Source organism: Sinohyriopsis cumingii, chromosome 6, assembly GCF_028554795.1.
Source record: "Sinohyriopsis cumingii isolate HCF-2022 chromosome 6, ASM2855479v2, whole genome shotgun sequence".
NCBI lineage: Eukaryota > Metazoa > Mollusca > Bivalvia > Unionida > Unionidae > Sinohyriopsis > Sinohyriopsis cumingii.
In genome coordinates, this window is record NC_142966.1 from 126,557,268 (window position 1) to 126,570,612 (window position 13,345).

The following is a 13,345-nucleotide window of genomic DNA, read 5'->3' on the forward strand; positions in this document are numbered from 1 at the left end:
ATCTTGCATTGTCAGTCATCTGTTTACAGCTGCTATTTACAACTTCTCCAAAACTGCTTGATTAATTTGCATGATTTTACAGGAGCACTCCAAAACAGCTCAATCAGTTTGCATGATATTACAGGAGCACTCCAAAACTGCTTGATTAATTTACATGATTTTACAGGAGCACTCCAGAACTGCTTGATCAATTTGCATGATTTTACAGGAGCATTCTGGCATCAGTACCACATTGATCCTAAGGATATTTTATTTTCAGATATATTCAACACACTCATGTTTTATAAATTGAATCGTGAAATAGAGCAGTTGAAACCAAAGTTGTGCAAGTCGGTGGTATGCATATAAATAGCTGTCAGCTGTTAAGTCTAATACACAGATAGGCGAAAGATTGAGTTTCAAATCAGCTCACTTAAATGGCATAATTTTGGTCAGTGTATATCATGTACATGTTTAGCCTTATAACCAAGAACATATTTTCTGATAAGTTTTTCAAATTGTTTTGTAAAAGTGTTTTGCATATAAAAGCATATAGAAAATTGAATATTGTAAATTTTTTCTTTCCCCAGAAAAGTGGAGAATTAGATTCCCCTCAGAGCTTTGTTACAGAATTAAGGAATCCTGACCTGAGAGGGGAGAAAAGATTACGAGTTCTTGAGTCTTTACGGGTTTCCTTAACAAGCAATCCTGTCAGGTAACCATTTCATCATGTATAAGAGAAAGGTCATACTGTTAATTCTTTTTTGTAAATCTTTTAATTTACCTTAGTTTATGAAAAAAAATCTGTTGCAATTTTTGCTTATTCAAAACTTGAAAAGATTGTTATTAAATGTTAAGCCTTTGAGTGAAAGGGGGATAACCAAAGCATTTTTCTTTTGTTGTACTGGTCACAAGCCAACAGAGTTTATGTGGTGGCTTTTTGTCTGTTGTCCATTGTATGTAAATCCGTTAGCACAAGTTCTCACCGCTGCTGAACTATTTGAGGATTGCCATTAAACCTGACACACTTTCTGCCTAAGGTTCGCTTAATCCTAAATGAAAATGGCACCTCTTGGACACCCAATTTGTCTGTCATGGTCATCATATGTAAATTGTGTTATTGCTACTTCTCCTGAATAGATGGTCATATGGACATTGGACTTTCAATACTAGACTTTGTACCCTACCAGGATGGTCTGAAGTGAAACTGGTGCTGCTCTGACATTCATGAAATGGCTACCATAGCATCCATCTTGCAATTTTTGTTACCATTCCACTTCAGAATGGAAGGTTATTTCAGCATAGGGTTTCACCATATGACTTCCTAAAATGACACTGATCTGACCTTCAGTATTTGTCCACTTGGTTGCCATCATGAGAACAGAATTATTGCTGCTCCTGCTGGATAGTTGGTCATACTGACTGGGGTTTAGTTGGTCATAAATGAAAATGATACTGATCTGGCATCCAATATGGCCATCATTACAGCCATCTTTAAAATCTTGGTTTTTTGCAATCCTTTTGAATGTAAAGTCACATTGGCAGTTTTCACCAAAAGACATTTTTAATGTGTCTACTTGGTCACAAATGAAAATGATACTGATCAGACATCAAGTATGGTTTCCATGGCATCCATCATGAAAATCTTCTCATCCCTATTCCTTGTGCATGGATGATATCGAACTGGGATCTTCCCAGATCTTGTTATCACTGCTCATTCTGAATAGATGGTCATATCATTGTGGGATTTTCCCAAATCATGTTATCACTGGTCATTCTAAATGGATGGTCATATCATTGTGGGATTTTCCCAAATCATGTTGTCACTGGTCATTCTGAATGGATGGTCATATCATTGTGGGATTTTCCCATACCATGTTATCACTGCTTATTCTGAATGGATGGTCATATCATTGTGGGATTTTCCCAAATCTTGTTATCACTGCTCATTCTGAATAGATGGTCATATCATTGTGGGATTTTCCCAAATCATGTTATCGCTGCTCATTCTGAATGGATGGTCATATCATTATGGGATCTTCCCAGATCATGTTATCACTGCTCATTCTGAATGGATGGTCATATCATTATGGGATCTTCCCTGATCTTGTTATCACTGCTCATTCTGAATGGATGGTCATATCATTGTGGGATTTTCCCAAATCATATTATCACTGCTCATTCTGAAGGGAAGGTCATATTGATGTGGGATGTTCCCCAAAATTATTATTTATTTATTTTGTACAGTGCATACCCAGTCATTTAACAGCACTATCCCCAAAAGACTTATTATGATTAGTTTGTCCTCACTGAAAATGGGGCTGATTTTAAATTCAGTATGGCCATCACATTAACCATCTTGAAAATCATATTGATACTCGTCCTGAATGGATTCTCTTATCGACATTGTAACACTGTCTGTTAGGTCTATTTGCTATTAAACTTACATTTATTTGACCTCCAATATGATTGCCATAGCAGCCATCTTGAAAATAGTTTTATTCATTCTGAATAAGTTTCATATCAATATGGAATTTATATGAAAAGACTTTCATGAATGTCTAGTTTGTCCTAATTGAAAATAAAATGATGTCGTTCTGACATCAGGTATTTTGGTAATGGCAGTCTTCTTGAAAATCTTGTTTTCTATACTTCTGATGAATGGATTGTCTTATCAACATTGGGTTTTCACTAATAGACATTTTATCATATATAGTTTATCTTAAATTTGTTAAAAAGTGTCCTTGGACATTCAGTATGGGCACTGTGGTGGCTATGTCGAAAATCTTGCAGTCAATACTACTCTGTGAGAATGGTCACATCAACAATGAGTTTTCAGTAAAAGACTTTTTTCTGATGTCTTGTTGGTCCTAAATTAAAATGGTGCTGATCAGTGGTGAGAATCGTGCAAATCTTGTAAATCACTACTCCTCTCCAAAGGATGATGTTATTTTTATTTGTAAAAAAAACAACATAAAAATGGTATAGATGTGAATGCTATACATAATTAGCCTTGGTGTCTAGTCAGGGTCATTGTTAGCATTTATATACCTCATGGATTTTATGATCACGTTGACTGTTACATGTACAAGTGAATATTGACCAGACTTTGTGTTTAGTTGCATTCCATTGAACAGGTTGATAGCACACTGAGTTTCATTGTAAGTTGTTACATATATTTAATTTTCAGTGTGTGTTAGTTTTTTTCTTCTCATTATTTGCTATGGATAATTGTATTTTGGACTTGTTCATTATTTGCTATGGATAATTGTATTTTGGACTTGTTCATTATTTGCTATTGATAATTGTATTTTGGACCTGACCTGCCCAACATCAATTGCAGTCATTTGGACTTGTGTTAGAAATTCTTGGATTATTTTTTATTTATTTTGCAATATCTTAAGTTTTTACATTTTTCATGTTGTGTTCTAGGGAAATAAATTATTGGTTCAATTTTACAAAGCCTGTTGCCTCTCACTATTTTCTGTTACTTATTTTAAGACCATAGATTCATAATAAAGGTCAAAATTCTTGAAACTGGGTGGGTTTAGCTATACTGGCTTGTGTGCATGATAACACAAGAGGTACAAACAGATTTGTATTAAATATTGTTTCCGGAGTTAACTCATGAATACCACTTAAATAACTGCCCAAGTTTTTACCACCATGAAAATTGATTTATCAAACTTAGCACATGGGTGTATCTTCACATTATCTGATACAAGTTGAATGATTTTCTGTCCATGATGTTAGGTTCATGGTTAGCGACCATGGCATATAATTTTGTCCTGCACTTGTGAACATAGTAATTCAGACATAGAGGATAATATTTTCTTTCCTGAGTTGCTGTGTTAGTGAATTTTTGAGAATATTCAACAGTCTTATCATTTATTCCTGGAAATTCTTTTTTTACCAGTAGAAAGTCAGTGCCTTTAATAGACTCTTGTTTAATTGATGCTAGTCAATATTTTTTTAAAAAACTGGAAACTTCCTTCCCATTAGAAATCAAGCTGAGGCTGTTCATGCTTATACATTGAGTTTAAATCAAACTTAGACAGTTCATGCTTATACACTGAGTTTAAATCAAGCTTAGATAGTTTATGCTTATACATTGAGTTTAAATCGAGCTAAGCCTGTTCATGCTTATACACTGAGTTTAAATCAAGCTTAGACTGTTTGTGCTTATACATTGAGTTAGACTGTTCATGCTTATACACTGAGTTTAAATCAAGCTGAGCCTGTTCATGCTTATACTTTGAAATTAAATCAAGCTTAGACAGTTTCTGCTTATACACTGAGTTTAAATCAAGCTTAGACTGTTCATGCTTATATATTGAGTTTAAATCAAGCTTAGGCTGTTCATGCTTGTACACTGAGTTTAAATCAAGCTTAGACTGTTCATGCTTATACACTGAGTTTAAATCAAGCTTAGACTGTTTGTGCTTATACACTGAGTTTAAATCAAGCTTAGATAGTTTATGCTTATACATTGAGTTTAAATCGAGCTAAGCCTGTTCATGCTTATACACTGAGTTTAAATCAGGCTTAGACTGTTTGTGCTTATACATTGAGTTAGACTGTTCATGCTTATACACTGAGTTTAAATCAAGCTGAGCCTGTTCATGCTTATACTTTGAAATTAAATCAAGCTTAGACAGTTTGTGCTTATACACTGAGTTTAAATCAAGCTTAGACTGTTCATGCTTATATATTGAGTTTAAATCAAGCTTAGGCTGTTCATGCTTGTACACTGAGTTTAAATCAAGCTTAGACTGTTCATGCTTATACACTGAGTTTAAATCAAGCTTAGACTGTTTGTGCTTATACACTGAGTTTAAATCAAGCTTAGATAGTTTATGCTTATACATTGAGTTTAAATCGAGCTAAGCCTGTTCATGCTTATACACTGAGTTTAAATCAAGCTTAGACTGTTTGTGCTTATACATTGAGTTAGACTGTTCATGCTTATACACTGAGTTTAAATCAAGCTGAGCCTGTTCATGCTTATGCTTTGAAATTAAATCAAGCTTAGACAGTTTGTGCTTATACACTGAGTTTAAATCAAGCTGAGACTGTTCATGCTTATACAATGAGTTTGAATCATGCTGAGACTGGTCATGCTTATACACTGAGTTTAAATCAAGCTTAGACTGTTCATGCTTATACACTGAGTTTAAATCATGCTTAGACTATTTGTGTTTATACATTGAGTTTAAATCAAGCTTAGACTGTTTGTGCTTATACATTGAGTTTAAATCAAGCTTAGACTGTTCATGCTTTTACACTGAGTTTAAATCAAGCTCACTGTTCATGCTTATACACTGAGTTTAAATCATGCTTAGACTGTTTGTGCTTATAAATTGAGTTTAAATCAAGCTTAGACTGTTCATGCTTATACACTGAGTTTAAATCAAGCTTAGACTGTTTGTGCTTATACACTGAGTTTAAATCAAGCTCACTGTTCATGCTTATACACTGAGTTTAAGTCAAGCTGAGCATGTTCATGCTTATACATAGAGTTTAAATCAAGCTTAGACTGTTTGTGCTTATACATTGAGTTTAAATCAAGCTGAGACTGTTCATGCTTATACACTGAGTTTAAATCATGCTAAGCCTTTTCATGCATGTACATTGAGATTAAATCAAGCTTAGACTGTTCATGCTTATACACTGAGTTTAAATCAAGCTGAGACTGTGTTTATACACAGAATTTAAATCAAGCTTAGACTGTTCATGCTTATACACTAAGTTTAATTTAAGCTGAGACTGTTCATGCTTATACACTGAGTTTAAATCAAGCTTAGACTGTTCATGCTTATACACTGAGTTTAAATCAAGCTTAGACTGTTCATGCTTATACACTGAGTTTAAATCAAGCTTAGACTGTTCATGCTTATACACTGAGTTTAAATCAAGCTTAGACTGTTCATGCTTATACACTGAATTTAAATCAAGCTGAGACTGTTCATGCTTATACATTGAGTTTAAATCAAGCTGAGACTGTTCATGCTTATACACTGAGTTTAAATCAAGCTTAGACTGTTTGTGATTATACATTGAGTTTAAATCAAGCATAGACTTTTCATGCTTATACACTGAGCTTAAATCAAGCTTAGACTGTTCATGCTTATACACTGAGTTTAAATCAAGCTGTTCCTGTTCATGCTTATACACTGAATTTAAATCAAGCTTAGACTGTTCATGCTTATACACTGAGTTTAAATCAAGCTTAGACTGTTCATGCATATACACTGAGTTTAAATCAAGCTGTTCCTGTTCATGCATATGCACTGAGTTTAAATTTGATCTTAAAGTTTCTTTATTTTATATGAAGACACATAAAACATAGCAGAAATGTATTGTACAACATTTCATGGCCTTTTTCTATGTTATTTGTACATTATATATATGCTTACTAAATGCTGCTTCTTTCTTTTCAGCTGGTGTGAAGAGTTTGGCGTTACTGGTCTCAACGCTATTCTGAATAATCTAATCTATTGCTGTGATTCGTAAGTGTTCTTCATTGATAGAATATGTCTGAGTTGAGATATTTTTTTACACTTTTGGATATTTAGCTGTAAAGCTAGGAACATTACCAGTTTGGTGAAGCCTGTATCTTATAACCACATCTTTAGCTTATGTTTGATTAGGGAAGTACTGACTTAGATCCTATTGATAATATCATTATGGGAATTTTTAGCTTTACCAGTCATAGATCAGAAGGGCTTTTGGTCTGGTCTGCTGTTTTTCGACTGTAGTCAACGTTTTTCCATCCATTAGCACAAGTTTCTTGTCATTACTTCTCCTAAAGTTGATTGCCATGAAACTTTGCATATGCATTCATCCCATGGTCTAGTTGGACCTAGGTGAATATGGTCTTGCTTGCACATCCATTATGACACCACAGTGACCATCTTGAAAATGTTGTTATTGCTACCCCTCCTGAATGGGTGGTAATATCAACATGGGGTTTTCACTAAAAGATCCCATACGATGTCTAGTGGTCCTAAATGAAAAATTCTTGAAAAATCTTGTTATTGCTGTATCTCCTACATGGAATGGTTATATCAACATGGAGTTTTATTAAAATACCTCTTATGATGTCTAGTTGGTCGTTAAAAAATGATGCCGATCTGAAGTCCAATATGGTCACCATGGCAGCCATCTTGAAAATCTTCTTATCACAACTCCTACTGTACAGAAAGTTCTACTGACATCAGATTTTCACAGAAAGACATTTTATGATGTCCAGTTCATCTTCAATGAACATAGGATTTTAATCAAGTTCTTGTGGTGTCTGCTTCATCATAAATGAAAATCATTTACCCTCATTGTGACCATATCTTCAAAATAGTTATTTCTGCTCCCAAATGGATGACTATATGATCATGTAGTTTAGACCAGTAGACTTACTATATTATTTAGTTAGTCCAAAATGAAAATGGTGCCAGACGTACATTCAATATGGCTACCGTTACAGCTGTCTTGAAATCTTTTTGTCACTAAAACATCTTTTATGAATGACCATTATGACCTGAAGGTTTTCAGCAATGACTTCTAATGATGTCTACTATATCCCCAATGAAAATGGTGCCAGTTTGACATCCAGTATTTCTACCAGGGCAGCTAATATGGTAATCTTATTGCTGAAGAGTATCAGAGCACTGTGTAGTTAAAAGGAAGACCTGGTCTTATCTTGAATTCCAAGAAATTCTTTTCACCCAGTAGAGAGCCAGTCCCTTCAAGGGAATCTTTTTTGTTTCCCACTTTTTCCAAGAAAATCTAGAAGTGTAGTATCTGTTTGGGTCCAGCACTCATCTCCTGCATTGAGAGGAGATTACCAATCCAGGAGACATAATGGAATAGATAATCCTGTCTATCCCTGCCAGTAGAGACTGGATTATAAAGTATTAATTCTAGTGGACTTCAGTGAGTTTGATGAGGCCCTTGTCAGGTCTGCACCTTCTCATCAAGTGTCTAAACCTCCATCATGTGCCAGGTGGGCAGTTCTCGAGAATTCTCTCAAGTCCGGATATGCTTTCTGGGATGCTGAAAAATCTATTTGTTTCCCTACATGATCATGGTAACGGGAAACCATAGAAGCAACTTCTTGGTCAGGAGGCAGCTAGATAGCAGATGGTTGGTTTAGTCCCTTCTTCCAACCTGTGGCCACTGGTTTTAGTGGGTAGTTACAGGATTGACTCACCTGCTTGTCCATGTGATTCAGTGGTTCTCCACAATAAGAGAAGGTTACTTTTTTCATTCCTGGAATCTTTCATGGTTTATCAAGGACCCACATTTGTTTTCAGCAGAATAATCTGGAATGGTTAAAGGAAGAGGTGTCCACAGTTGTATCACTCAGTATTAGTAAGGAATGCCACAAGGACAAATGACTGGGCACTCTCTGTAGACCTGCAGGATGTTTAGCTACATATCTCCATCTTTCCATCCCACAGGTAATGGAAGAAGGTTTCAATTTTTAGCTCTTCCCTTCAGCCCATTTTCCTTGCACAAAGTCTTTACCAAAATGATGGGAGTAATAACAGCTCACTTAAGATTGTTGGGGGTGCCTGTCATCCAGTATTTTGACAACTGGTTGATACACAACATTCTCAGATGCATCTTAGAAAACTTTCAATCTGTTGGAAGACAGTGACATGTCTGGGCTGAATCCCCAATCTTGAGAAATAAGATCTGAATTTCTAAATAAATCAATGGATGGTTCCTGTTCCCTCCAACTGGATCCCACGTATTATCCCTCACAGCAACTTTGTTCAAGAGGATTTCATTGTCTGCCTACCTCGATCTCTGAGGAAACCCTGAATACTGCAGTGGATCAAGTTCCTCTGGAGAGACTTTATATAAAACCTTTTCAATTTCTATAGCTAGCAAATTGGAGACACCACAGGGACCACCTTTAAGCTTGGATTCCATTTGGATCTAAATTTCATCACCACCTCAGCTCCGCAGCTGGTGGATAAATCAGGACAAGTTTCTGGAAGAAACTCTGAAACAAGCCCAGAATCTCAATCTTCCCTGTATATTGACTCCTTAATCTTTTCTTTATATTGACTCCTCAGATTGAGGCTGGGGTAATAAATCAAAGCTTGTGGTTCAGGCAGGATTATTCCCCGCATATCATAAATTTAGAAATGGGTGCTAGTTTTCTTGCATTACAGGGGTGTATCAATCTCATAAAACAGAACTCTGTTCTGGTCATCATGGACAACACATCAGATACCAAGGAAGCACTCATGTCCCTTTTCTTTGCTTAGAAGTCATGAACCTCCAGCTTCAGAAAGGATCACTCCACATTTTAGGCACAAAAAATGTTCTAGTTGACAGCCTGATCAGTTATTGCCAAAAAGTCCTCACAGAATGGTCTCTGCCAGCAGAGAATAACTTTTGAGTGTAAGGTAGGTCAGTGGTAGACTTATTTGCAATCAAGTTGTACAGCCAGAACATATTGAATGGTAAGTGGATGTCTTCATTCTGAAGTGGGGTCAGCTGTATGCCTGCTCCTTCCCACCTTTTGGAATAAGCCCTTTTGTTCTTCACTGAGTCAAGACTTAATCATCTTGACTTAACCAGATAACCCACTGTGACACCAATGTTCTTGGTTCATTGATCTCTTCAACCTGTTGGTGGATACCAAGATCAGTTCTAAGCAGGTTTGCAGACTCAGGCCAAGTTGAGATTCTGTCAGCAGGACATTTATTGATTTTCCCATCATTGACCCCAGTTGCTTTCTTTTGGAAGAAACACATTGTTCATTTTCCACTACTAAGGGCTATGCAACAGCCCTCTCTTATACACTTAAGTACTTGATGGTCTCCACAGTCAAGAGGGTAACATCTAGTATCAGTTCCAGAGACTAGTCTCACACTTATTAATAAGTAAGTTGAACCTTTGATCCCTTCTTTGGTCATTATCTCAGCTTTCTTATGAATATCTGAGTAAGGCTTTTGAGAGTCTTACCTGGAAGATCGTGTTCCTTCTTTCTTTAGTGGCCCTTGGTGGCTGAGTGGTTCAAGGCACTCACCATTATAAATCACTGATGTGTCACCTCTGTCTGCATGTGTTCAAGTCTTGGGCTAGACCAGCGTGGGTATGTGAGATAGCTTGCTTGTAGCTTCTCATGGGTCAGTGGTTCTTCCTCCACCAAATATGTTGGCCGCCGGTTTAAATTCTTCATAATCTCTTATTTACCTGCTTTATTACAGACTTCCCTCTTTCCTCCCCACAATGATACAGTGAGAAGGATGATATTCTGAATAAATGGAAATGACTAAGGCTTCAGACTAGGTCTGAGCTGTTTTTATACTGGACCTCCATTTTCTAATTAGAGATGGGAATTACCAACTTGGACTGGAAATAGAGTTATAATATAACAGGTAAGGGCTGTTCCATTTAAACATACATGGTACCCAGAGCTGGTATTTAAAAAAATATATATCTTCCAGGCTATTCAGATTACAGAGTTGATATAAAAATAATTTTTAAAAACTATAAATTGCAAATACGGGTCACTACTCACATTAAAAGTACCTTCCATGGGCCCCATGTTTATTGTACTGGAACAGTCCTAAGCATTAAATGATTGAAATAAGTTTTACCCCATTTTATATGGTGTGAATGTATTTTTACTTTTAATAATGGCACCAATATTTGATGATGGAATTGGCATTATTTGTATAAATATAAACGGCCTTCATATTAGGATTAAATAATCTATACACTTTGGACCTGGACTGAACTTTGTGGATTGCTTGCAATTGGAATAAGGTCGAAGCCTATTGCTTTATGGGTCAAAAGTTCAGGGTCGCTTGCTCAAGAATGCAAAAATGGTTTCTTCACAACATTTCCAATTTGCAACCATATACCTTAACCATTGTTTGTAGAGGGCTTACACTTTGGTAAGAAAAAAGCCTATTAGTTTTAGGCTGAAACTGTCCAAAGTCAAGGTGACTGATTGAAAGAAAAAAAATATATTTTGCATTATTACTTTACATCTGGATCATGTGTCTCAAGTTTGTGGATGGCTTCATTGGGAAGAGACCTTTTTTGTTTGATGGGTGGGTGGGTTTGGGGTTTAAAAGGTAAAATATCAGGGTCGTTGAGAAAACATGATTTGTCCACAATAACTTTAGTTCTAAATCAAGTTCCTTGACCAAACTTTGTGGGTGGCTTGCACTTAGGTTAACGAAGAAAAACCATAGATCTTGGGGTCAAAAGGGCAAATGTTACAGTGATATAGAGTGTAATAAGAAAATGGTTTCTGCTCAGTAACCTTTGTTCAAGACCTCACACCTTGTCCAAAGGTTAAGGTCATCAAGACCCATTAGTTTCTAATCTCCAGTCTGTACTCTCAAGTATGCCATACAAGTGCTTGCATAGAGGCCATTGTTTTCCATTGAATTGTTTTTAATGTTCTGCTTGAATCATGAGCTTGACATGTATGAACTACTCTTCTTGGCTTCCTTGAATTCTCAATAAATTGGATAGGGAGTTTTCAGTGCCTTTTGAGTTTAAACCATGATGTCAATCTGCTGTCAAATATGGCTGCAATTACTACTTCTTAGAATCAAGTTGACCTATTTATACCAGCATTTGAATATAACTTTTAGGCATTGGATCTTTCAAGGTGATACACATGGGAACTGATCAAAAACAGATTTTGCTGCAACTACTAAAATTGTAAAATACTTAAATATTTATTGATCTTTTAACAGTATTACCTTTCCCATATTCATCACATTTAGCTCTATGCCAATTTCAGCCATTAGTGATTTAAGAATCACACATGCTTCTTGAAAAGCTTTAGAAACATATCAAATGCTGCAAAACTGTAATTTCAGTGGACAATGACATGCTCTTTTCTTTCTCCTCTTTGTAATCACATCTTTTCTACTTTCAGGAAATCAGAGAGGAAAGCTACATATGAATGTGTTCGATGCCTTAAAGCTTTCATGAATAGTAAGGTGCGAAAGTTGACCATTTTTAGCTCATTTTATAGACTAGGAAAGCTATCCGTTGTTCATCAGCCATGCAGCCATTAGCACAAGTTTCTTATCGTTACTTCTCCTAAACTTCTTGGACAATTGCCATGAACATTACACATGCATATTTCATCCCATGGTTTGGTTATTCCTAAATGAAAATGGTGCTACATGAACATCCAGTATGACCAAAAGAGTGGCCATCTTGAAAATCTTATCACTACCTATCCTGAGTGGATGGTCATATCAACATTGGGTTTTCACTAAAAGACTTCCATTGATGTCTAGGTTGTCCTATTTTGAAAATGGTTCTGATTGGACTTCAAGTATGGTCAACACTGGCTATCTTGAAAATATTGTTATCATTACATTTCCAGAATGGATGGCTATATCAACACATGGTTTTCACTGATGTTTAGTTGGTGCCAAGTTTAAATAGTACTGATCTCCTAATATGGCCACCACAGCAGATATAAAATTTTATCATTACTCCTCCTGAATGAAAGTCATATTGATATTGTGATTTGAACAGAAGACGTATGCTGTCTAGTTGGTTGTAAGTTAAAATAGTGCTAATGGCACATACACTATGTGTGTAACAGCAGCCACCTTGAAAATCTTGTATTCTTTTCTCCTGAATGGATGGTTATCTCAGAATGGGAGTTTTAAAAGAAAATGGTACTGTTCATACATTGAGTTTGATCACCACATTGGCTTTCTACAAAATGTTATCACTACTCCAGGTTGAGTGGTCATATCATGGAGTTTTCACTGAAAGAAGTCTTGTGTCATCTAATGTCTAATTGGTCACAAATGAAAATGGTGCAGATCTGTTCTTCAATATCACCACCACCATAGCCATCTTGAAAATCTCTACTGCCTTGATAGCATCTCATAATGACATTGTGCTTTCACAAAACAGACTTTTTGTGATATCTAGTTGGTCCCAACTCTTTAAAATTTTGTTATTGTTGCTTCTCCAAAACAAAAAGTCTTGTCAGCATGGGGTCTTCACCAAAGGACTTCTTATGATGTTTTGTTGGTCGTACATTAGAATGTTACAGATCTTTTGTCTGACATGAATTATTTTGGTGTCCAGTTGGTCCTAAATGAAACTGATCCAAACTGCCTTTCAGTATGGCTGCCATGGTGTCCATCTTGAAAATATCTCTACTCCTCCCAAATGGATGGCCAGATAAATTTCTTATGATACCTAGTTGGTCCTAAAATGAAAATGGTGCCAGTCTTATTTCCAATATGGCTACCATCTTGAAAATTTTGTTTTTCATTTCTCCATCTGAATGGATGGTCATGTTGACATTGGAGTTTCACCACAACACTTAAGATTATGTCTGCTTGGGTCTTAA

General features: G+C 36.0%; 1 protein-coding gene across 3 annotated transcripts in view; it reads left to right on the plus strand.

Annotated features, from left to right (window-relative positions):
* Positions 1-13,345, plus strand: part of LOC149797909 (protein diaphanous homolog 2-like) — a 150,650-nt gene that overhangs the window by 27,102 nt on the left and 110,203 nt on the right. For all 3 annotated transcript variants that reach the window (XR_016421915.1, XM_089962955.1, XM_089962954.1), the window contains exons 4-6: positions 570-694; positions 6,420-6,488; positions 11,897-11,960. Coding sequence is in view for 2 of the 3 variants with exons in the window: in XM_089962955.1 (XP_089819081.1) it covers positions 570-694; positions 6,420-6,488; positions 11,897-11,960 (258 nt within the window). In the remaining variant the exon portion in view is untranslated. The remainder of the gene's footprint in view (positions 1-569; positions 695-6,419; positions 6,489-11,896; positions 11,961-13,345) is intronic.